We start from the raw sequence: 26,937 nt of genomic DNA, 5'->3' as shown, positions 1-26,937 counted from the left end.
CATTTCTTATAGAATAATAACATTCCATAACATTTATATCCTATAATTTATTCAGCCATCCCCCAGCTGATGGACAACCACTCAGTTTCTAATTCTTGCCACAAAGGGCTGCTACAAACATTTCTGTATATGTGGGTCTTTTTTTCTTTTTTTAATGATCCCTTTGGGATTCAAACCCAGTAGAGACACTACTGGATCAAAGTAGAGACACTGTGCTGGATGTACAGTTTGATAGCCTTTGGATATAGTTCCAATTGTTCTCCAGAAGGGTTGGATCAATTCACAACTCTACCAACAATGTATCAATATCCCAGTTTTCCCACATCCCCTACAACATTTATTATTATCTTTTCCTGTTCTCTCAGTCAATCTGAGTGGTGTGTAGTGATACTTCAGAGTTGTCTTAATTTGCATTTCTCTAATCAATAATGATTTAGAGCATTTTTTCATATGACTAGAAATGGTTTTAATTTAGAAGCCTAATTCTTACTCAAAAAGATCATCTTCTCTTCCCTGGAATGTACTCCTTCCCCTCTATATCTCTACCTCTTGACATTGCTCTTCTTTCCCCAAGCATCACAACTTCATTGGGTTGCATATACTCTATGAAATCTTTCCTGATTTCCCTCAGCTGAGAATTGATCTCTCCATTATCAAAACTTCCTAGTCCATTCAGAACCAAATGTCTTCTTTATCCCTATTGCATTCTACCTTCAAAAAAAAATTGTAAACCTTTTGAGCTATTTTCCCATGTAACTATGTAAATAGTTTAACTTTATTATTTCCCTTTTCTGTTTGCTTTTTTGATTCTCTTGAGTCTTGTATTTGAATATCAAAATTTTGATTTAGAGTTGGACATTTCGTGACCAACAGGATGATTTCAGAAAGGCCTGGAGAGACTTACACGAACTGATGCTGAGTGAAATGAGCAAGACCAGGAGATCATTATATACTTCAACAACAATACTATATGATGACCAGTTCTGATGGACCAGGCCATCCTCAGCAACGAGATCAACCAAATCATTTCCAATGGAGCAGTAATGAACTGAACCAGCTATGCCCAGAAAAAGAACTCTGGGAGATGACTAAAAACCATTACATGGAATTCCCAATCCCTATATCTATGCCCACCTGCATTTTTGATTTCCTTCACAAGCTAATTGTACAATATTTCAGAGTCTGATTCTTTTTGTACAGCAAAATAACGTTTTGGTCATGTATACTTATTGTGTATCTAATTTATATTTTAATATATTTAACATCTACTGGTCATCCTGCCATCTAGGGGAGGGGGTGGGGGGGGTAAGAGGTAAAAAATTAGAACAAGAGGTTTGGCAGTTGTTAATGCTGTAAAGTTACCCATGCATATATCCTGTAAATAAAAGGCTATTAAATAAAAACCAAAAAAAAAAAAAAATAGAGTTGGACATTTCGTCCATTAAAAGTGTTTGAAAATCCCCTATTTTATGGAATATTTTTTGTTTTTTGAGATATTTTCTCCTTGACCTGGGAGCTCTAGAATTTAACAATATTTTTGAAGCTTTCATTTTGGGGTCTCTTTCAAAAAGTGATTGGTGAATTCTTTCAATTTCTACTTTATTTTCTGGTTCTTGAATATCATGGCAGCTTTCTTTGGTCATTTCTTGAAAGGTGATATTTAGGGTCTTTTATTGATCACAGTCTTCATGTAACCCAATAATTTTTAAATCATTTTTTCTGAATCTTCCACATTAGTTGATTTTCCAATGAGATATTTCATGTTGGCTTGTAATTTTTTTTATTCTTTTGGTTTTATTTTATTATTTCTTGATTTTTCACAAAATCATTCGCTTCCATTTGATCTATTCTAATTTTGAAGGGATTATTTTTTCAGTGAGCTTTTATACCTTCTTTTCTTTTCTATTTTTTTTAAATATACATTGCTTTAACACATTCTACCTTTTATACTATTTGGGTGCATACATGCCTTACACTCTTGACTAAACTGTATGCTCTTAAGGTTAAAGGCTGCCATTTTTCATCTTTGGATCTGTCAGTGAGTTGTACACAAGTCATTTAACCAATTCTAGTTCAACTTGGTAAAAATGCCAAACAATTTTGATTCTGAAATTCTATTTCCCCCTCCAATAACAATACCAAGGGAAAACAGTCATAGCCATAGAGAATTAGTAAGAAGACAAAGCTTGCTACTTTCTATCTCCTTCCTGAGCTAGATAACATATTTATAACAATTTTCAATCCTTCAAGCACAAAATGCTAGACTGGTCAGCACCAGGCACAATTCACACTTATGAAAATCCAGTTGATTGTAACATGGAGTTAGAAGAGACCGTATTGGTCAACTAAACTCATGTCCAAACTTCACCAGATGCACAAATAACCTCATCATCCTCAATAAGAGATCATTCCTTAAGCAGATAATGTCTCCAAAAAAAAGGAAACTTGGCTCCATATGGTACTGCATTCTGCTTTTGGATAGCTACCATTTTACTGAACTGAATTGAAATCTGCCAGGGAGATGTCTCAGACCCCCTTTCCTTGTATGGAGTATAGAAGTCTGAAGCAAAAGAAGGCAAGCCTGTTAAGTAAAGCAATACACTGGAACCTATCCAGAATGTGCAAAACTTCAAGGAGATAAGCCCTTAAAATACTGGAGGGAAAAGGAAAGGATTCATCATACAAGCTAGTTTGCACAGAGGGAAAAACCCCCCAAAAGAAATTTGTGTATTGTACCATTGTGTCAAGGTCGTTTTACTTTTAAAATAATTATGCACGCCATTTTCTACATGTCTTAACTATTAAAATCCAATATCCTTTCTTAATTGCCGTGCAAAGAAAAAGTCATCTGGGCCTTTAATTTTCTGTCTTATGAACCACAGAGTAATGCTTACATTAAAAGTCACCAAGTGTCTAAAGATAATCTCATTTAGTTCAAAGCTTCAGTCACTGAGGAAAGCAAGACAACGTTCATCACGTGCACACACATGCCCCAAATGTCTTCATTTAAATTCAGAATGGGCAGGTGCCAAAATCAAACCTCAAAAGCTTAAATAATGAATAACAGCACACAAAAAAAGCCAACAAATCTATAAAGAAAAGGGAAAAAATTAAATAAATGCTAGATAATGGAAGGGCTGAACCTTTATTTTATTTTACATCATTTGCTAAAAACCCACAACTCTGCAACTCCATCTTTTCTTTTAGTTGCAAAGATGGAGAAAAAGTTTTACTCACTTCACAACTTTATATCACAACTGTATTCTTTTGAAGAAAAAAATTCTAAAAGAATGACTTTTTAAAAGGGGGAGGGATGCCCATGAAAGGCTGAAGATTCAAAAAATGAAGTACACACAAATAAGAAACTCATGTCTAAAGCTCAAAGACATTTTGTATTCTATGAAAATGAGGGAAAGTGTTTATTCTGCAAATTCTCTACCAACAGGATAAAAAGCAATGCCATCTGTATTTGTTTCATGTGAGAGAGTTTTCATTGATCTTTAGATCTGGAAAACCATCAACCCCTACCACACCAATCCACCCATCCCATGAAAGAATCAACATCTGTTTAACAAACTAAGAAAACTGACAAACACAGTAAGCTTTAAAGTACCCTGATGGAACTTCAGCAGGCTCACCAGTGATAAAAATAACTTTCCCCCCTCTCGTACTAATGTTATATACTACGCCAGCTGTGATGTGCCAATCTGGGACACTGAATACCAAGAATCACTGTGTAAAAGCAGCTGTACCCACTTTTAGAAAGTCCCCAGATGCCTGAATAGTGCTGAGACTAGGATTTGGACATTCCCCAGATCCAGCACTTCCACTGGAGGACAATAACAGGTTGGATATTTGTAATGTTTAGTCTCCTTGAGGAAATATCCCAACCTAAGAAAGATGGGATAAAAGGAAAAAGTGAAAGGTTATAACCATTCATGGTATATTCTGAATTGGCAATCTGCTGACCACTGAAAAGAGCATCATCTGCCACCTTAAAACACAGGCTATAAAAGGAAGAGAGGCAGAATTGCAGATTGTGATTGATTTTTAGCCAATGTAGTATCATTTCATTCTGACAGAAAGGCCAAAAGGAAAATAAAACACTTGAGCCTTTGAGACCAATGACATTTCTCCAGTTCTTATAAACTTTCGAAATGCAAATTAGATTTATTTTACTTAGTGACATTTCATTAAGACAGCATAAACACAAAATTTTTTTCATTAAAACCATTCCACAGAAATCTCCTTCTGCTGAGAGGCAGTAGAATACAACAGAAAAGATCACTGGATTTGGAGTTCAGGAGATTAGACTGAAATCCTAGCTCTGACAAGTACTAGCTATGTGCAACAAAGCAAGTTGCCAGCTTCTAACAGATTATAAAAGCTCTACAAAGTTATTATTAATATTATTATAGGGGAAAAAAAGGAAAGAAGTTTCTCCAACTCTGCCTATTCCCATGACCAAGACAGAGATGTGGGCCAAATAATATTATAATTATGTAGATAGAAACTTCTTTAAATAGCCAGCCCCCAAAAGTAGTCATCAATCATTCAATGTCAACTTGGAAGGAGATCTGTAGTAGAGATAGAGATCTATATCTGTAGGACATATCTATACTTTGTTGTTGTCGACCTTTTATGGACTATCCTAACCATGGGGTTTTCTTGGCAAAGATATTGGACTGTTTTGCCATTTCCTTTTCTAGTGGATTATGACAAATAGTACATGTCTAATGTTGGTTTTGAATTTAGGTTTTCTTAACTCTAGATCCAGCGCTCTATCCACTGAGCTGATTGGCTTCTATCTATGTTTAGCCCAATGCTATTGAAGGGGTTCACCCATAATTTGAATAAAGACCTAGTTGATATGTTTATCAATTCTGAGTCATTCAAATTCTTAAGTGATTCAAAAGTAAAAGGCATAGCTGTCATGATAGAAAATCAGCATGCAAAAGCATCTTAATAGATAAGAACAGGGGCTGACTTTAATAAAATGGAAATAATAAAGGGGGAAAAAAATCAATCTTACTCTTGGGTTCCAAAAACCAAAATTCAAAAGTAAAAGATGGCGGAAGAATGGCCAAAGTCTATTCGGCTGTTTCAGACAAGCTCAATATGAATTGACAGGTTAAAAAGCCAATAAATAATAGATCCCAGATTGCATTAAGAGACATACAATTTCCAGGGTGTTGACTGCAAAGATCCCACTCTCCTAAACCCTAGCCAGACACAAATGCAGTACTATATTAATTTTAGTCACCATTTTTCCAAGAAGGATCTTAATAAGCTGGAGTTCCTTCCATAAGTACAGACAGGATTGTAAAGGGTTTGCACCATGTGAAAATGAGTTGAATGAGCTTGCAGAGAAGGAGTTAAGAGAATTATGTGATAATTGTCTTCAAATATGTGAAAGGTTATTACTCAGACTAGGGATTGAGCCTGCTCTACTGGTCCCAAGAGAAGGAACAAGGAACAAGAGGTAAAAATTTCAGAGGTAAATATTGGATAGATGTAAGGGAAAAATTCTGATGGCAGAAAAACATTCTGATAGCCAAAAGAGCCTCATGCTTCCTTGAGAGAATATAATGGCTTGACAAAGACATCCAAATGGATGACTATGTGTCAAATACGTTTTATTTTATTTTATTTTTGGAGGCAATCAGGATTAATGATTTATCCAGAGTCACACAACTATTCTGAGGCCGAATTTCAACTCAGACCCTCCTGACTCCAGGGTCAGTGCTCCATCTATTGCACCACTTACCTTCCTCCCAAGGTATGTTTTAAATGGGATTCATGTGCTTGGACTAAATAGACATTATGGTCCCTTCCAACTCTGGGATTCTAAGGCTCCAAAACAGCAGAATTCTTCCAAGAAGCAGAGCTCCATTTCCATGAAGCTACGGATCAAGGTCAGGAGCTCAAGAAAATGGGCTGCTCCAGAGAGAGCTTCCTGAAGCAGCAAAGTCCAGAATTCTACAAGTAAAACTTCCCTGGAGTCTCCCACTCTCAGCAGTTATCAGAAAAACCTCCCAACCCTGCAATTCCTTCCTGCTACAAGACTCTTATTTTTTCTCCCAGTCAATGAAAGGATTAGAAAGGGTCAGCAACATTCAGGGACTCCACTTCTCTCCCACTCACTTCTCTGCCTGGGATCTGGAATCAAACCTGGATTGAAACTGCTCCCCAAGGTTGATCTCTTAACTTTAAAACTTGAATGGTCTTTTCTAGGATCCACTGGGATCCTCTGTCCACATCTGGCTTTTATGACATTGCTCAGTTCTGATTCCCTTTGGATGATTAATTCTGCTCAATGTTCTTTGCTGAATAAAATCATCCATCTTTCCAACACTGTGAACTGATCTAATCATTTTGGAAAGCAATGTGAATTATGCCCCAAGACTTATTAAAGTGCTTATACCCTTTGTTCCCACAATACCATCATCAGGTCTATTTCCAAAGAACGTATATGCTCTAAAATAGTAATAGCAGCTCTCTTTGTGCTGTCAAAGAAATGGAAATTGTGGGGATGTCTGTCGACTGGGGAATGGCAGAACAAACTGTGATATATGATTGTGATGGAATATTATTGTGCTATAAAAAATGATGAGTCAATTATCTTAGAAAAACATGGATAGACTTGCACAAAATGATGAAGAGCAAAATGAGCAGAATTAAGGGAACATTGTATACAGTAACAGCAATTGTTTCTAGAAAAACTTGCTACTAAATCATTTTGACTATTATAAATATCTAACCACAAAGGACCTATAAAGAAAGATGTTATCCAGACAATGGAGAAATAAATTGATATAGAATATTTACATATATATATATATATATATATATATATGCATGTCTAATAATAATCATTCTGGGGGAAGAGAGGAAAAGAAGGAAAAAAAGGGAAAAAGTGAGAAAAAAGTTTACATAAATATACATTTTAAAGGAATAGTCCCTTGTCATAATAAACTTAGAGTTTTTTGTACAATGCTTTTTTGAAAACTGTAGTTTGTTATGGAAATGCTTCTTTTATTCCATAAATTAAAATAATTTAAGTTCTGTTCTGCAGGAAAAGATAATGATAAATGTTGAAGGGGATGTTAAAAAACTAGAATACTAATATATTGTTAGTAGAGTTATGTACTGATCCAATCATTCTGGACAGCAATTTGAACTATGCTCAAAGGGCTATCAAATTGAGTATACCCTATGATCTAGCAGTGTTTCTACTGGATTTATCACAAAGAGATCATGGAAAAGGACCCACATGTGCAAAAATGTTTGTGGCAGCCCTTTTTGTAGTGGCCAAAAACTGGAAACTGAGTGGCTGCCCATCAATTGGAGAATGGTTGGGTAAATTGTGGTATATGAATGTTATGGAATATTATTGTTCTGTAAGAAATGACCAGCAGGAGGATTTCAGAAAGTCCTGGAGAGACTTACACGAACTGATGCTGAGTGAAATGAGCAGAACCAGGAGATCATTGTACACAGCAACAACAAGATTGTACGATGATCGATTCTGATGGACTTGGTTCTTTTCAACAATGAGATGATTCAGTTCCAATGATCTTGTGATGGAGAGAGCCTCCTGCATGCAGGGAGAGAACTATGGAGACTGAGTGTGAATCACAACATAGTATTTTTACTCTTTTTGTTGTTGTTTGCTTGCATTTTTTTTCTTTCTCATTTTTTTTTTGTTTTTGATCTGATTTTTCTTGTGCAGCATGATATTTGTGGAAATATGTATAGAGAAGAACTGCACATGTTTAACATATATTGGATTACTTGCTGTCTAAGGTAGGGAGATGGGGGAAGGGACTAAGAAAAATTTGGAACACAAGGTTTTGCAAGAGTGAATGTTGTAAACTATTTTTTTATGTATTTTGGAAATAAAAGCTATTGTATACATACATACAGAGAGAGAGAGAGAGAGAGAGAAAGAGAGAGAGAGAGAGAGAAAGTTCTGTCCTGGACTCTATATCTACTGTTATCTCTTTTTAATCAGCTCCCTTGAGTTCAATGACCTATTTGCAATCCTAATATATCCAATCCAAATCTTCCTCCTGAATTTCAATCTGTCAACCCCCTGTTGAAGATTTCCACCTGGATATGCCATCAGTCTCTCAAATTTATTAAGTCAGAAATTAACTTCTCTCTTCCCCCAAAACCTTCTCCAAACCTTCCCACTTCTAGGGAAGGCACCACTATAAATGACACTGCAACTCTCACAGATTTATAGTCTCTGAATTACCCTGAATTCTTCCTTCTGCATTATCTGTCATATCCAATTAATAGCCACGTCTTGTTGAGTCTACCACCATAACACTTTTCTTATTTCTTCCCTTCTCCCCGCTAAGTTAAAACCTTAATTTAAGTCCTCATCATCTCTTATTTGGACTACTGCAATACCCTTATTATTTTTCTCCCTTTAATCCTGCCTCCACTCAGCTGCAAATCAATATTCTTCAGACACTTGCCACACCATGTCACTTCCCTATTGTATCTAGGATCAAATGCAAATACCTCCATTTGTCAATTTAAAGCCTGTCAGTCTAGTTATAGTCCACCTTTCCAAATTATTAATATGAATATTATATATTATTCCCAAAATTCACTTTCTTTATATTCCAGCCCCCCTAGCTGTGTCCCAAACCAAACCTAGCTTGCCATATGTTACTCTCAGATCCCTGTACTTTTTTCACAGAGGGCCTCCTCTCCCTCTACCTCTCAGAATCCAGGCTCAGCTTACATGTCATCTCCTATGAAAAGCCTTTTCTGATCTCTCCATAGTTGATGCTTCTTCCCTCCAGAAATTGCCTTTTATTTAATTCTGAACATGTTATGCTTCTCCTTCCCTACCTCTATGTAAGTTTACTGAGAGTGACTGATTCTTTTTCTTCTGTGTCCCAAATTCTTAGCAAAGTACTATACTTTTGAATATAGTTTAAAAAAAGAAGATGGATGGAAGGAAGGAAGGAAGGAAGGAAGGAAGGAAGGAAGGAAGGAAAGAAAGAAAGGAAAGAAAGGACAGAAAGGAAGGAAGGAAGGAAAGAAGGAAGGAAGGAAGGAAGGAAGAAAGAAGGGAAAGAGGGAGAGAAAAATAAAAAAGAAATGTATATACTTATACATTTAAAAGTAGAGTAAGTTACACATAAAAGACTTGCATATTCATGTACAATTTTTTATTGTACTGTTATGAAAATACTTTTTTATTCCATTAGTTAATGAATAAGCAAATTCTCAAAATAATATAGAAGTTTATTGAATTGACTTTAATTGAGTAAAGAGTATACTCTGAGGTGTACCCCTATCAGGGGCTGTGGGATTCCCAGTGAAGTTCCCTTGGATTCAGAGTTCCAGATTCCCGGCATAAGAAACCTTATAGCTAAACATTTGTGTTGTAATAAGAGCCACTGGCATGTGGCACCCTTGCAGTTATGTGGCTTTCTTTTTCCCTACCCTGAAAAGGATCCCTCACAGTTTCTTCAATCCTTTTTTTTTCCCTGTCTGGATACAAGACCAATGGTCTCTAAGCTGTGGCAGAGGTGCCATGGACGAGCTGGCAAAGTTTCTGGGGCTACCTCCGTTTCCCTAAACTCTAAAATCATCTTACAGTCATTGACACATCCCTGAAACAACTTCATACTCTCCCAAATAGCAGAGATACAGCAATAGGGGAAAGGGCACATTCCAGTAAAAAGGAAGGAATTGTGGACCAATTATTGTATTTGAGGGAAATCAGCCAGGGGTTGGGGGAAGCGTTCTAAAATATATCTGGGCAAACATTCAAATCACATGTAAATTTATATGCAGATACACTCCCAACCTTTCTGTTTTTTACATCTGAATGTGACTGCTGGGAAAACCATAATAACAGGTGTTTATTAGTCATTCAAGCTATAATGGAAAGTGCTTCCCCTCACCCCCACCCCGTGACACACGGTTCTACATCCACCATCATGGATCCCGGCCTTTTTCTGGAGCTCTGAGATCTTGCAAGGGCTCCTAAAGACGAATTCTTGGAAATCACCCTTCCCTGGGGGTGATCTGCACTCAGCGAATGAGGATCTCATTTTCTATCGCCCTTCATATTTATCACATTTTGCAGGGCCATTGGGAAAAGCCATTTAGGATCATAACAACATCTGTTAGCTGACAATAGCACTAAGCTCTCTCATCTCTCCTTTTTTTTTTCCATAGGAAAGGCAGAGAGGAGGCTCCTCCTCAGTGTTTCCATGATGTCATTACAATTGCTGAACAAGGCGTTGTTCACGTATCAGTTCTATCAGCCATTATCTTCTCACCTAAAGGACATATTCAAGTTCCAGACATTCAACTGCCCTTAGAAAGAATTTCAGAACTTCAGGGTAACCCCCCTATTTTTCTTCCCTCAATGAAACCTGATACAGAGGAGCACAGTGCCCACCCAGCACATAGTAGGACACACAATAGGCACTTAATAAATGCTTACTGATTAATTGATTGAAAAGAATCTATCCACCTAAATAAACTTCTATCTATTCCTCCTTAATTCTTATATTTCTCTTTACAAAAAAAAACAAAAAACAAAAACTGTAAAACACTCTCAATAAATTGAATGGCTAATGCCCTGAGCTGCAATATTAGCCTCAGAGCTGCAGGGTAGGCTGCTGGGAGGGAGATAAGATGCTAAGAGAGAACAAAGTGGGGAGAGGGAAGGAAAGAGAAGGAAGGAAAAGAAAAGTGACCCAAAATGACAGAATGTCATGGGCTTGTTTATTTAAAGAAAGAAAAATGATCTCAATCCCTGCAGACAGGAACTCCATGTGATGAGTACAACACAGGCACATGATGCAGAGAACGCCAGCTTCCTAAATAATTCCTTCAACTAACACCATTTAACTAGGAGCCAAGGGTAGAATGGCTCCTGGGGCGGCCAATCGCTGACTATCACCAGGCAACTCTTTTATAAACTGCTTTTTTTAACCACTTGGAAAAATAAATAAATAAATAGACCCACCATTTTATTTCCTGGCAGCAGGGGGGATAGCAACAAGGTCTATTTTCTCTTCCTCAGGCCAAGAATTCCAGCCAGCCAGGCACCTGTGTGCCAGTCTCAGATCTACTGGAGAGCCTGTCATGGAGCTGGCTAACGTGAATGATGCGACAAGGGCGGGGAAAACAGTGCAGTTGGAAGGCAGGAGTGACCACAAGTGGGGAACCACTCCAGATCCATATTTCCATCGGCAGTCGTGGACCACATGGGAAGGAAATGAGGCTCTAGTCTACGAATAAGAGGTGAAATATTTAAGAAGTCAGGAGGCAGGCTCTAGGATACCTAAATTTGGGGTTACCACGAGGGAAACCTTAAATTCAATATGGCAACCCCCAAATCTAGGGAATCATTAGGACATTTTCTAGAATCAAAATACAAGATAGAAAATGATAGAACTTATGTTCACTGAGGGGATATAACATGTACAAGAGGAAATACACAATACAAGATAGAAAAAAAACTTTTATTTTCTATTTCAGTGAAGATAAGTTCACTAAGGGGATATAGCATATACATGATGAGGAAATACACAATACAAGATAGAAAATGAAAGTCTCCGACCTGATAGAACTTATGTTTACTGAAAGGATATAACATGAACATGATGAGGAAAAAGACAGTACAAGACAGAAAATGAAAGTCTCCAACTGAAAGAACTTATGTTTACTAAGAGGATATAGCATGTACATGATGAGGAAATACACAGTAGTACAGTACAAGATAAAAAATGAAAGTCTCCAACCTGATAGAACTTATGTTCACTGGGGGGATAAAACATGTACATGATGAGGAAATACACAATACATACAAAGTCCATTCAATGGTAAGCTCCTTGGGAACAGAAACTGTCTTTTGCCACTTTTTGTATCCCCATTTTTTAGCACAAAGCCTGGTACACAGTAGATGCTTAATAAATGTTTACTGATCGATTGATTCCAATGGGTAAGGAAATAGATTATAAGAAGACAGTTTAGATCTCTCTAAAGATGCTCTTAACACAGGTGGAAAAGGAAAACGTGTTCTGAAGCTTGTTCTAAGGGTTTTGTTGTTTTCTAAAGGGAAGGTGGAAGAGAAAATAAATGTTCATTGAAAAACAAATTTTAAGTAGATTGTTGATTCCCTTTTAAAGACAGCAGAGGATTAGATCCAGTTATGAATCTGTCCTTCTCCAAGAGAGAAGAAAACTTCATTCCAGGAGTAGCCAGTTACTGAGACTTAATTAGGTTATTCTTCTCAACAAGGTGAAAAGGAGTAGTTTCACAATCCTGGGCAAAGCAAAGTCCCTATAAAAGAAATGCTCATTAGCTGGTAATCTCATCAGATCTCACATAAAGCCTCCCTGCCCCCATGACTGAGGAACTCTTGAGATCCAATCCCTGAATTCAAGTCAGTGAAGTTTATACATTGTGTTTGCTGTTCATTCTGCCTCATTTTATGGAAGGCTTTCTATATGTATTCATGTCTGTCACATTTTATTCAGAGAATCCCCTTCTATAATGTTCACAAACCACAATTTGTTCAGCAATTCCCTATTGTTATAAATGTAGCTTCTGTCCAGTTTTGTTATTATGATTTTTTTTTTTTTTTTTTTTTTTTTTGCATAGCAAGATGATACTGTAAAGATGTTAGAGAAGGGAGATATGTTATTTTGGAGAAGCAAAGTGACACATAACGGAGAAGATCTGGAGAGTCAGGACTCACTCATATTCCACCTCAGACACTATGTGTAACCCCAGACAAGTCACAGGTTATCCTCTCTATCCTTTAGGTTTTGCTCATCTGGAAAATGAATTGAGAATCTGTAAAATCCATTCCAGATCTAGACTAATGAACTCATGATTAAATGAGCATCAGCTGGCAAATCAGAGTTGACTTAATCTGAATCTTTCTGGTTTGTGAGAGTTTGAATCATTTTTCAGGTTTATTGATAAAATCGTGTTTCTTTAAGAATGATCTTAGAAAAATACCAACCAAGAGAATTTGTATATTGTAACAATATTGTAACAGAAATATTGAACAACTTTCAGTGAATAAGTCATTTTGATTATTATAAATGCATATGAAGGAAGACGCTATCTACAGCCAGGAAAAGAACTGATAAATAGATATATATAGAATGATTTTACACATAGATACCTACTTATGTTTAATGGTAATCTCTAGGGTGGGAGGAGTGGAGAGGGAAGAAAAAAAGAAATCTACATGATAACAGTTATATGTTTAAAAGGAATGGCAAATTGTATATAATAGGTTTGCAGTTTCATGTACAATCATCTTTTTTATTATGTTCTGTTATGAAAATTTTTGTTATACAGCAAGATGATTCAGACCAGTTCCAATGGTCTTGTGATGGAGAGAACCATCTGCACCCAGAGAGAGGACCATGGGAACCAAGTATGAATCACAACACAGTATTTTCACTTTTTTTAAAATTGTTGTTTGCTTGAATTTGTTTTCTTTCTCGTTTTTTTTTTCCTTTTTAAACTGATATTTCTTGTACAGAATGATAATTGTGGAAATATGTATGGAAGAACTGCACATGTTTAACCTATATTGGATTACTTGTCATCTAGAGAAGAGGGTGGAGGGAAGGGAAGGAAAAAAAATTTGAAACACAAAATTTTGCAGAGGTGATGGTTGAAAATTATCTTTGCATAGGTTTTGAAAACAAATAACTTTAATTAAAAAAGGAAATGTTTTATTCCATAAATTAAAAATAAAATACATTTAAATTAAAAAAAAAAAGTTCATGTCCTTAAATAAATTATCTCCTGGGGAATAGCTCTTACCTACTTTAGTTTTTCACAGTTCTCCATTAGTGGGCTCTATCTTATCTGCCCAAACGCTCTTCCCACCATTTTGTAAGAGTGAGATTCTTAGTGTGCTCCACAGAAACCAGACTAATCTCCAACTTTTCCCCTTACTTAAAATATCTTCCCCATCTATCCAAATTCAACTTCTCTTCAAGACACATCTGAAGACCACTTTTCCATAAGGCCCTCCCTCTTTTCCTTTAAGTTTAAAGACTTAAAGTACTTAGAGTCAACATAACTCAAATATTTACATGTTGTCAGATATTTTCCTGTCATTTTTTCATATAGGTCTATATATCAAATTAAACTGTCAGCTGTTTGAAGGAAAATAGAATTATGGATTTGGAGCCAGAAGGGACTTTAGATGTTATCTATTCCAATCTTCTCATTATTTTATAGAAAAGTAGACTAAGGCCCAGAAAAGTACCCAGAAAATGGCAAAGTCTTTGAGATTCCAGATCCCATTGTTCTTTTCACTGTATCACATTCTATCTCAGGGCAAGACTCTAATTTACAATCCTGGTACATGTATTAATAGCATACTTTGTGGAGCAAAAACCAAGGTATATATATTAATAGCATACTCTGTGGAGCAAAAACCAAAATGGGGCTTGGGAGCCAAAAGCTGATATGGACCCATAAGGCTTCAGTATAATGTTATCTCTATGAGAAGGACTACAGTAAAAATCCTGTACGGTGCAAGTAAAACCCATCTAATATTTATTCATTTTACAAAAACACAACATAAAAAATTTACAATAAAACATAACTAGAGAGAACAGTTAGTTTTATAGGAACCACAACCTAAATGTTATATGGGCAATTAAATTGTTGAATAGTATTATGGCAAGATTGCAATTTCATACTTGAATTTAGTCACAATGTTAATAATATGACAATAATATAATAATAATATGATTTAGAAATGACAATCTTTGGTCATGGCGTACTTGACTAGACTAGAAGCTCTTTAACAAAGAGGGACCATGACTAATAGAGGGTGATCTCCAATGGTCCCAATCTCTGTCTTGCCACTGCACCCAGAAGGGAAACTGATGATTTTGCACAGTCTTCTCTCACTTAACTCACTCCCTCACTTCAATCCAATCTACTTGCATATCCAAGGTATCACCTGCCTGCTGTCATGACCCCCTTCAAGAACAAAGAACAAAACAACCATGACTGATATCAGTTTATCTGGCTGCATTCCACATAGGAGACACTTGTGAAATAATAAAATCTATATTCAGTTATCAGGTACAATTTTGGACTTTGGGGTCAAATCTATTTCTAGGTATAATTTTGAGCTTCTCACTTGGAGAAGTGCATGAAGAATTTAACAGAACTATTCCATATGTTTGTTTATTCAATAATTCAATTCATAGTAGATACTTGTGAAATAATAAAACCTATATTCAGTTATCAGGTATAATTTTGGACTTTGGGGTCAAATCTTTACTAGCTCAAATCTACTTCTAAGCATAATTTTGAGCTTCTCACTGGAGTAGTACATGAAGAATTTAACAGAACTACTCCTCCGGGTTTATTGAATAGTTTAATTCAATTCAATAAATGTTTACTAAGTACCTACTATGTGCTAGCTAGTGTGCTAAGTGCTTGTCTAAAATCTCATCATCATATTTTTAAAATTATAACTCTTCTCAATAAATTAAGTTTAAAGTTATAGCTACAGAAGGTATTTCTTAATCACAATTTACAGCTAAAAGTAAATTTCCAAATTACTGAAATGGAAAACTATTTGGTCCAATCTATTCATTTCAGACTGTTTCCTTAATATTCTCAAATACTAATGACCCATCAAAACAAAAATTTACCAAATAAAACTAAGAAAAAGTCCTCTAATGCTGACTAGAGGAAAAAATAACTTCCAGTTGATGAAGAAGTTTAAGATTTTTAAAAGTATATTACTTAAAAGAAAAAAAAAATGCAATTAAGTCCTTCTACTATTCTCTTTTTTTTATTTTGTCTTCTGGGAAAATTGTCTCCTACATAGATTCATAATGGATTACTTGGAGAAAACAGTATGTTTAAAGGTTAAGCATTTGAAAGGGGAAAAATCCTGCATAGAATTTGATATGATATTCAAGTAAGTCAGGAAGATTCTAATTGAAGCAGTCAATGGAGTACTTATTAAGGATCTGTTACATCCTAGGCACCTTATTGCTCATCCTTCACTTCCAAGAGGACCAGTGACATAAGGTGATGTCTTGACTTCCAAGAAAATTGGATTAAGTTGCACAAAGTCATCAGCTTCACTGTCTTCCAGAAGCAAAACAAAAATCAGAACAGCTGGCGATGGCCCAGGATAGATGACTTTGGGGTCTTCGATGACTGACCGAGCTCTAAGCACTCCGCAGAGACTGCTTCAACTGCCTTCTTCGCTGTCTGAAAATCTGGGCGGCACACTAAAAAGCAGAGACATCACCTGGATGACTAAGGTCATGGAGTAAAGTTTTAGTTTTTCCAGTAGCAATGGACGGATGTCAAAGTCGAACTGTAAGGAAAGCTGAGCGTGCAAAATTGACATTTCCAAACTGTGGAGCTGGAGAAGACTTTTGAAAGACCCTCAGACAATAAGGAGATCAAATCAGTCAATATTTAAAGAAATTAATTTCCACAATTCACTTAGAAGGTCAAATACTGAAGCTGAAACTGAAATACTTTGGTTACATAGTGAAAAGATATGACATATTGGAAAAGACCTTGATGTTGGGAAAGATTGAAGGCAAAAGGAGAAGGGAATAGATAGGTTGGATCAAAGAACAATGAAGATGAACTTGATCAGATCTCTTCAAGATAGTAGAGAAAGGGCAGCTAGATGGCACAGTGGATAGAGCATAGGACCTGAAGTCAGGAGGACCAGAGTTCAAATTTGATCTGAGACACTTAAGTCTTCCGAGCTGTGTGACCCTGGGCAAGTCACTTAACCCCAATTGCAGAAACAGAAAGAAAGAAAGAAAGAAAGAAAGAAAGAAAGAAAGAAAGAAAGAAAGAAAGAAAGAAAGAAAGAAAGAAAGAAAGAAAGAAAGAAAGAAAGAAAGACAGACTGGTTACATAGTAAGATACAAAGTGATGAGTTGAATAACCCAACTGCTCCATTGGATACCAGTAAAGATACTAAGATATCAGTAAAAACCAAGGATTCCCATGGCTGCTGTGGCCATCTCTCTTAAGAGAATTTAGGGAAGTATGTGGGAAAGAATCCAAAGGGATAAACAGTCATAGATAGGTTTTAATCTAAGTAAGCCACTGGAGCAAATGCCCATAGCAAGGTCATAAATTCTTTTGAGGCTGTTCTCATAGACACAGGAGAGAAAGAAAATTTTATCCTTTTTCTAAGACCATTCTAGAAAATTGCTACCTTTAGATGAGAAAAAGTCCTAGTCAAGATTTTCCTTTAGTATGCTACCCTCAATATATGATTTCATCTTGATTTTGCGTCCATCCTGTGGTACAAAAACTACTGAGACAGGATTCATTACAAGAGCAAATTTTGCTCTCAGTATCACAGTCATGGAATTTTACCACAGCCAAAGTGAACTGTATATCCTTCCTCACACATAAACCTTCCAACTGGATCACTCCTCTAAACATTTTTCTATTTGACAGCTCTTTCCTATGTCATTGTGGGGGGAAGAGAAAGGAGTGGACAGGGAAATTGTCCTTCTCAAATCCTAAAAAGTTTTGTTTATGGGATTTTTTTTTTGTTAGTTTTGTCCTTTGACATTACCTCTAGCTATAGCCCCACAGATCTATTTTTCCACTGAGACTATATAGATCAATATTTCCAATGTTCTGTAATTTCATGGGGGTAGACTCGCTAACCACACAAATCCTAATCCCTCTTGTAGTTTCATGAGTTTCTACAGTCAAAACCAATCTGTACCTAGTGACCAAGTTTCTCATGATGTGTCCCCATAACATAATCTGGGCAGGTCCAGATCCTATGGTAGCAAGCGCAGTCTATCAGCAAGATAGACTTTTGAAGCCTGACTAGGTTGCTAAGACCTAGAACAGCTTAATTCCATTACCATGGAACTAGCATCGGACAATGAAGCATCAGAAGAAATATATTTTGTACCATCCTGGGCCTTGAGAAGCTCTCAGGAACACTCTCAAAAAAACAATTTAAGTATAAGAGAAAATATGATTAAATATCAAAATATGTAACAGATATCAAGTACTATATGAATTCAGAAAAGAGAAAGCAATATTGGCTATAATATCAGCAAAGATTTCAGAGCAAAAAAAAAAAAAACAAAGCTTATAAAATAAACAGTCAGCTTGTACAGCAGAAAGAGTGCTGGGCCTGAAGCCAAAAAGACTAATATTCCTAAATTCAAATCTGGTTTCAGACACTTACTAGCTGTGTGACCTTGCACAAGCCATTTAACCCTATTTACCTCTATAAAATGAGCTAAAGAAATGGCAAACCACACTAACGTCTTTGCCAAGAAAATCCCCAATGGAATCACAAAGAATTGGACAATGAGCATGAACTGCTCAACTTTTAACATAAAATTTCATTTCCCCACTTTAACTTTTCCCTCTCCCTATCTGCAGAGGGGCAGAAACAAAGGGACTGAAACAGGGGAACTGGTAAGAGAAGGCACAAGTAATTCATATGCCAAGGTTTCACCTCTGAAGCTTCAGGTTCAAGCAATGGCACTGGTGGAATTCCAAGTCTTAGCAGACAACAAATAATAACAATATCTGGCATTTTTATAGCACTTGCCAACTTACACAATGGTTTACATACATTACCTCCTATCACTGGACCCTTAAACAATGTGCCGCCTCTCATTCCAAGTTCTTTTATATGGGACATCCTCAACTTTTGATTCATTTCTTGACTTCCTTCTGAAGGCCATTCTGAAATCACTGACACAACTGAATAGGGCCTACCTTCCATATCTGTCAATAAGACTGAAGGCAATGCAGGAGGAAATAAGGGACACGGAATGGGACGCTCTCATCTCTCCCTGGAAATGGGAATGATATCCTTTTGAAAATGATCTCCCCGCAATGGAGATCTTGCAAGACCCATCTAGATAGGTATTAGTTAGCATGCAGAGGGGCTTTTACTGCACACAGCAAAATATCATCATATTGTTAAATGTGCAATTTAGGCTTATCCCCACAGTAAACACCCAATGTTGTTCTCCTGCCCCCTCCTAACCTTCCCTTCAATTCCCATCATTTAACCCATTCATTTGAGAATCAGTAGCTACCAAAAACTGGAAACAAATAGAAGCCCATTCATTAGGAAACACTGAACAACCCATACTATATGAAATGGCGCGGAATATTACTTCCAGAAACAACAAACTCGCTGAATTTAAAAAAAACAAAAAACATATAAATTGAGAGAACAGAGGAAGAAAAAACAAGGGATCCCGTCCACATTGACTAGAATCATGGAAATGACAATACATGACTCATTGCAACAAACTGCAATGCCCAATTTCAGGCTCAGAAGTAGGGGACAAGAAGGGAATGGATTGGCACATAGCGTCAGACGCTATTAGTTGTCCCAAGGAAAGGTTCCACTGAGAAGCGTGTGGTCAGGGACACATCAAGCAATGACCGATAGAAAAGCCATAAGTGACAAGAAAGCTTTTTTCCTTATAATTCTGTGGCTCTGATCACCACCTGACAATGCACCTTCCAGAGCTGCCAGAGGCCCGGGCCTCACCCTGTCCCACCTGATGTCCCACCAGACGTCTGGGATGGCAGCTCCATGATGTTCAGGGGGCCAACTGGCGGCGGAGCCAGAAACACCAAGCCTAATCCTGGCTCTTCCGCCCCGAATGGCTAGGCCCATCTGGACTTCTTTGGCCCATTAATCAGGCTCTAAGAGGACTCCTAGGCAAATCCCACCTCCCCTCCCAAAGAGGGGGACCTCACAGGTTTCCAGTCACGTGACTGCCCAGGAGAATAGCTGCCTGAGTATACAAACAGCTCCACTATTTAAATGTCATGGTAAGAAAGATGGTTTATAGTCTGATTTGCATAGCTATTCACAGATGCCCACTTCCTCCATTTATCTAGCCAGAAAGGTTTTATTCTTATCCCGGGGCAGTCCGAAGGCGACAGAACTGAAATCTTGATCATCACTAAGAGTTATCAAAGTCCTCAAAAGCCTACAGATGTAAAGAATTAGAATGAATGACAAATGACACATGTGGTTCCAGTCCTTACATCAGTCATTTAATACTTTACTGATCACTAAATGCCGGATTATCTCAAAGGTTAGACACATACAAGCATTACTTCATTGCCAAGTAACATTAAAAATTCAATCTTGGCGAGCTAAAGAGGCCTACTAATTTGGTTGCTCCTACCCACCCTCCAAAAACACACACACTCTAATCTGGGTCTCTCTTTCCTCCCTTTCTTTCCGTCCATGTTATGTTTCTACCTGCCTCTGCCTCTGTGTCTGTCTCTCTCTCTTCCATCTCTCTCTTTCTCTATCTCTATTTCTTTGTCTCTCTCTCTCCCTCCTCTCTTCTCTTTCTGTCTTTCTCCCTCCCTCCCCCCCCCCCTCCCCCCCCCCCCCCCCCCCCCCCCCCGCTATCTTTCCCCCTCTCTCTCCCTCCTTCCCCACTCTCTCAGAGAAAAGACAGTAATCTTGCTTGGGATAAGGGGTGGAGTGAGATTAGGGAATGATCAAACCAAGTGTTCACTTCAGGGACTAATTTCTCCACCCACAAGAAAATCGAATTGGGTCACAAACAAGCCCTCTAAGGATAAAAGTAAAAAAATAAAAAATAAAAAATAAAAAAAAAAAAAAAAAAAAAAAGTTGGAGAAAGTGTTCACACCCATGTTAACAGAGCCCTGCCTCAACCAAACCCCAGCAGCCCAGAGCAGAATCACAAATGTGAAACCAAGTTGTTTCATAAAACATAAAGCCCTGGTTCTGAAGTCTAAGAGGAGGAGTTCAAATCCCATTTCTGATAATAAAAGAGATATAATCTTGGCCAAATCATTTAAACTCTCTGAAGTTTCAATTTCATTATCTGTAAATCTGTAAATTAACAGGTAGAACTACTGAAAAAAATGGAGGAGGGGAATCACATTCCTACTATAAAACAATTCTAGGCTAAAGAATGAAGCTCAAGGGCATTCCCTTAGCAAGAAATGATAGACTTCAATTCACTAAAGTTCCTCTGAGTCTTAGGCCAAAAACATTAGGCCAAAAAATATGATCATTCCTGTTGTTTCTCATTGTTTAATATAGAATGCACCAGGTGCATACATCATAATCTTAAATTATTACAGGCTAAGTTTATATATTTATATGTGTTTGCATGCTTTAATATACAATAATATATTATATGTATTTATATGACTAAGATTTCCTTCTAATTCAAAAATAACATTAATGTGTTTTAATAATATGCAGCTTACTGAAAAATTACCCATGCATATGACTTGTAAACAAAAAGCTATAATAATTTAAAAAAATAATATGCAGGTTATAACTTCCTTTCTATCTAACCTTCGTTTGCAGTTGAGACGATGTCATTGAAATTTCAATTTATGTTTCTACACTAAAACCTAGGGTTTCTAACATATTTTCTTTCCAATCTAACCACAACTGGGGAAGGTGTGGAGAAAGGGCTGGAGAAATGATTGCAGATCCTAACCAAGGTCATTGCTGACTGACTTGCCTTTTTCTGAGGGGCCTTTCTCCTCCAGTCTCCCAAGCCAGAGTAAAATATTCAACCTGCTTTCAGAGCTATTAAAAGTTGCTGGAAGTGTCGCTGAGCAACACTATCTGTACCCACATCAACCTCGCCTATTATAAGTCTGCCTCCCATTCGGAATCCAGCCTTTGCCAGCGGTGGTAAAAGATAGCCCAGAGTTCCATGGCCAGGTTTCCTGCCTGGTAAAGTATTCCTCAAAGAGGCAGGAGAACACAGGCCGAGAGAGTCCTCATTAACGAGTTTATCTCTACTGGAACTTCTTCCCTGGGCTAAGTTTTTTTGTTTTTTGTGTCAGTATTAAGAATGAATATTCCCTAGCCAACATGTACAAGGAGGTGGAGGCAAAAATCAAAACACTGTTTATTATTAACCTATTGCACATAGGGAAGTATTCTTAGGAAATGGTGAAATTCCTGTCCAGTGACAGGCTGTGGGAACCTCTCCCCGAGAGAACCCCGTAAAAACAAAGCCGTAATAATGAGGATGTAGCAGGAGAACAATGCAGCTAGCTACCGGAGGAGATGAGATTGTCTGAAGATAACAATACCCACAGGAGTTACTCTAGCAGCTATATTGCTATATTAGCCTAGGAAGCTTTGTTCAAAGGGCAGGGCTCTCCCAAACCATCTGTTGGGGCTCTGGGATTGTACTGGTTTGCAGACTCAGCATTAACATTTCAAGATTGTCAACCACTACAAACTAACTAAGGCAGATGCTTTATCTCCCCCTCCCCTAGTGGCTTATGATACCCTTGTGAAGTGAAGATACCCTTTCAATGAAATGGAGATGCTGTAAATGAAAGGAGATATGCTCTCTTAATAATGTACGCAGGGTTCAAAAGGAAAGTCCCATGCAAGTCCCACACTCAGGTATGGTGCATTTACAAAGTCTTTCATCCTACAAATACGTCCAGCTTTAGTTTTCCTATTTTAGTGGACATAAATATGCAGAAGACAAAGGAAAACACGGAAGCAGCCATTGATGGTTCTCCTGAGGAGCTAATGTATATAGTCAAAGGAAATGTGGCAAAATTAAGTTTTCCCCATTCTGTGTTCCCTCCCTGCCAGGGAGTTTTCCCCTTTTAGTGGTCAGAAATACTCAGAAGATCAAAGAAAATATGGAAGCAGCCATTAATGATTCTCCTGAGGAGCTTATGTATGTATATAGTCAAAGGAAATGTGACAAAAGCAAGTTTTCTCCCTGCCCTGGAACAACAACCATTCTTTGAGGAACCAGAGCAAAATCTGATAATTACCTGCTTTGTGATATTACTCACTCTGAATTACAGCACACTTAAAAGGCAGCTGTACCAGTTTTATTTCTATGTAAAGAAACATGGCTCAAACCATTTACCACAATGATGCCACGGTTACACTCAAAGTGTGTTCTTGCCCCAACTTAAGGATGTTTTTTAAACCTAGGAAATTAAATAATGTAAATTAAAGCATCTGGACACTCTGGCCAGATGTCTACAACCTAGTTATTCCAGGTGCTTCGCATGTGTTTCCAACAAATGTGGTGGCCACCGCTGCCAGTAGTAAGAATGTATCCCAAAACATGAATTTTATTTAGTTGAATATGTGAGAGGCAGAGATGGGGGAAGGGGCAGAGAGAGAGAAGCCACATAAAAGCCTTTGGTACTAGATTTTCTCTTCTCTTCCCTCCCTCCAAGAATTGAGAATGCTGGCATTGTTTGGGATAAATGCTTTGGTCTTCTAGCAATTAAAAAAAAAAAAAGATTCTAGAAATTACCCATAATGAATATTAATCCATTTAAAAAAAACTGCTTCTAAAGTCAATTTGGGTATAAATTAAGCCTCTTGAGGGCAGGCAAGTACTGTCCCTCTTCTGTATTTGCTGCATTTTCTGCGCCTACAATATAGAAGGCTGTTAATAAATGTTGTATATTGACAGGAATCAAAATAAAAGTGGAGGGGCAGCTAGGTGGTACAGTGGATGGAGCACCGGCCCAGATGCAGCCTGCCTAGCTGTGTGACCCTGGGCAAGTCACTTAACCCCAATTGCCACAGGGGGAAAAAAGTGGAGAAATTTATGTGAAGGAATAAAGGTTTAATTGGGCAAAGCTGTGAAATGCCCGCAGTCTAAATGTCTGTGCGTCCCACAAGCCTTTGGGTAGTTGGGAGTTTCCAGAGTCCCCAGCACAATGGTAATATACGGGGACACCACCATATGTGTGCGCCGGTTCGCGTAGAAGGAAGCTTAACGAGCTGGAACTCTGAAATGCTTAATCACTGCTTGAACTCCAATCGCTGACAACCGAGAACGGTGGCGTCCACCTCATATTAACCAATTAAGGGAAGCAGCGTCGCCACCAATCGTGCAAGATCTTTTTTTTTTTTTAAAGACCAAAATAAATAAATAAACCCCAATTAATTTTACCATCCCCGAAGTTGTAAAAATAACAGTAGTAAGTAATTATAGGGACTCCAGGAAAGAAGAGCCTGCTTTTCCTTTTCTCTCCCAAAGGGGTTTAGGGATCCCCTTGCATAGGCTCTGAAAGGGCTATTTCAGGCATTTCTCTACTGACTGCTGGTGAATCAGAATAAGCCGATTCATGTGGGTCACAGCGTCCTAGATCGGGAACCAGTGGTTCCCCGGCTCGTTCCGGCCTAGCACCTCAGTCACTAAGAAGTGAAAAACTGACACTCGCCCCAACATTACGGATTCTCGCCACCGCTAGAAGACTGCACCTCCGGTGACACCGGGGAAAGAGGGCGCTCCAAACCGCCTGCCATGGGAACCGCTTTCCTACCGCTCCCTGGGGGCTGCAGGTAGCCTGCTGCTCTCTCTACCCGAGCCCTTCCCGGTAGCCGGCCCCTCAGTGCGGGTCCCTGTGCGACGTACAAAGGCTCCGGTAATTGGGGCCGTCTCGGTTCTGGCCGCCCACCCCGGGGTCCCCCGCCCGGCGTCAGCCTCCTGCTGCAGACCGGAGAGAAGGGGCGGCAGATTCGGGAAATCTTGCAGGATCTCTGGAAATCTGGGTGGCGGGCAGCCGAGGGCTCCAAGGAGAGGGATGTGCAGGGATGGGGGATCTGGGGCTGCCGTCTCCCTGCGGCGCGGGGAAGGGGCCGGCTCGGGGCACGGAAAGCTGCCCGAGCCGGAGGGTCCGGGTCCCCCCGCTAAGCCCGCTACCATTACAGGGCCGCCCCCCCCCCACGCCATTCAGGTGCCCTTCCGCAGAGGACTCCCCCTGCCAACGTGCCGGCGGCGCGGGCGCCTGGGGCTCCCCGGAGCCGCCGGGGCTGCTGTCCGGCCCGGGGCCGGCGGCCGAGCAAGGGCGGGCACCTACCTCGATCCACTTCTGCGCCTCGTGGAAGGCGGGCTCCGGAGGGGGCTCGGGCGGCAGCTCTTCCAGACCCAAGGCGAGGCTAGCCATTTGCGAGCGCCCCCGGTCCTGCGCAGCCTGGGCCGCCGCGGGAGCTGGGTGAATGGACGCCGGCCTCGTTCCGCGCCCCCTTCCCTCCCTCTCCTTCCCCGGGGCAGGTCCTAGCAGGCTGCAGGGAGAGGTTAGAGGCCGCCACGGCCGCCGCCGCCGGCCGTCTGCCAAGGACGCCCCGGGAGAGCGGGCGAGGGGGCGGGGGCGGCCTGGGGGAGGGGAGGGCACAGGCTGCTGCAGCGGCCCTTCCCAGCGCCGGCTGCTCTCGGCGGGGGTGAGCGGGGTCCCCGCGGGGAGGCAGCGACGCAGCTCGCGCTCCCCACCTTCTCTCGCTCCTCCTCCTCCTCCCCCTCCTCCCCCGCCGCCTAAAAATAAACAAGCGGCGCTGCTGCGGTGCCCACCCCCGGGCCTCCTCCTCCTTCTCCTCCTCCTCCTCCTCCAGCCGGGGTCACCCGCCTCCGACGCCGGCACCGGCGGGGCACGGGCGCGGGGGAGTGGCGGGACGGGCCCCGCACCTGGGGCAGAGGGACGCGGCGCCGGGCGCGCTGGAGCCTGCGGCTGTGACAGCGGCCGCGGGCATCCGCAGGTCCGGCCGCCGCCGGGGGGGCCGGGCAGCCCTCCACCTGCCCCGGGGCCACTCAAGCAGTCGGACCGCTCGGAGAAGCAGAAAAAGCCCAAAGCGCGCACCGGGTGACCTTCCCCTCTCTCCTCCGGACTTTGTGCGCTCTCCCGGGCCGTCCCCCGGCCGCGAGGGAGGCCCAGCGGGGCGGGCATTGGAGGCTCCCGCAGCGGGGCTGGCGGGCAAAGGGGCACCCAAGCTGCCAGCCTGGCGGAGGCCCGTGGGCCGGCACCGGGAAATCCCCAGGCGCTGGGCTGCGCTCCCACTGGCAAGCGGCGAAACCCCGGTGGAATTTACCCGTTTTTCCTGTTACTCCAGTGACAGGTTGGACGTTGGGATGGAGCAGAAGAGATAGGCTTGAATTTCCCTCCTTCCACCCCCACACCCCCCCAGCTGCTGTCACAGTTAGTTCCTTCTCCGAGCCCCCTTCTCTAAGATCGAAGCCAGTAACGGGATCCAGGAGAAAAGAGCAAGGAAATGGAGATTGGGGGTGAAGGGGAGGAGAGATGGGGAACAGTGTTTATGGATGCAGACCAGGTCATGTAGACCAAAAAGGACACTGATGGGAGCTGTGGCGTCCTGGATCTCGAGTTGTTGAAAATGACCCACCTTAGAGATCCAGGGATTCTCAACCTCGGGGCCCTAGATAAATATTCTTGATCGTTGTGGGTCAACATAATTAGGTTCCTTTATGACCCTCTGTATTTTATTTTTGTGTACTTTAAAGCATTATTCTGAGTCCATTAGCTTCCTTAGACAACCAATGGATTCCATCTCTCTGTCTTTCTGTCTCTATATCTCTCTCTGTTTCTGTCTCTGATCTCTATGTTTATCTCTCTCTCTCTCTCTCTCTCTCTCTCTCTCTCTCTCTCTCTCTCTCTCTCTCTCTCTCTGACTCTGTCTCTCTCTTTCTGTCTCTCTCACACACACACATCTAGTCTCTTAATCTAGGTAGGTCAAGTTCCTAATTCTGTTGATGAAACGATTGAAGAGCCCAAAAAACAGAGAGATTAACGCTCAAGTTCACACTGTTGAAAAATAGCTCAACAAGAATTCATGCCCATTTTCACTTACTCTACATCTAGTCTACTTTCTGCTGCAAGTGGCCTCCGAGCCTGAATCAATCACTTCTTCAAAGATGTTGGACAAGTCCTAATCTCCTCCGGCTTCAGTTTCCTTTTAAGAGGACAGGAAATGTTGAAGTTGTACTAGATTATGTAACTTCTTCATAACCCTAGAGGCATGCATGATCCCCTCATTTAGCCTAAGAACTAAAGAAATTCTCAGGAAATGCTGATTATTGTGGAAGGTAAGACTAAACACTTGTGCCAAA

At 40.0% G+C, this 26,937-nt stretch overlaps 1 protein-coding gene across 6 annotated transcripts in view; it reads right to left on the bottom strand.

The window, feature by feature from the left end:
• LIMCH1 (LIM and calponin homology domains 1) overlaps positions 1-25,350 on the bottom strand; it is a 337,259-nt gene extending 311,909 nt beyond the window's left edge. For 2 of the 6 annotated variants that reach the window (XM_031943869.1, XM_031943871.1), the window contains exon 1: positions 24,899-25,334. In XM_031943869.1, coding sequence (XP_031799729.1) covers positions 24,899-24,985 — 87 coding nt within the window. In that variant the 5' untranslated portion in view covers positions 24,986-25,334. Of the gene's footprint in view, positions 1-24,898 lie in introns of all 6 variants that reach the window. The other 4 variants (XM_031943870.1, XM_031943867.1, XM_031943872.1 and 1 more) reach the window with 4 other exon arrangements.
• Between the last annotated feature and the right edge of the window lie 1,587 nt (positions 25,351-26,937).

Source organism: Sarcophilus harrisii, chromosome 6, assembly GCF_902635505.1.
Source record: "Sarcophilus harrisii chromosome 6, mSarHar1.11, whole genome shotgun sequence".
Classification (NCBI taxonomy): Eukaryota; Metazoa; Chordata; class Mammalia; order Dasyuromorphia; family Dasyuridae; genus Sarcophilus; species Sarcophilus harrisii.
This window is presented reverse-complemented; position numbering and strand designations above follow the sequence as displayed.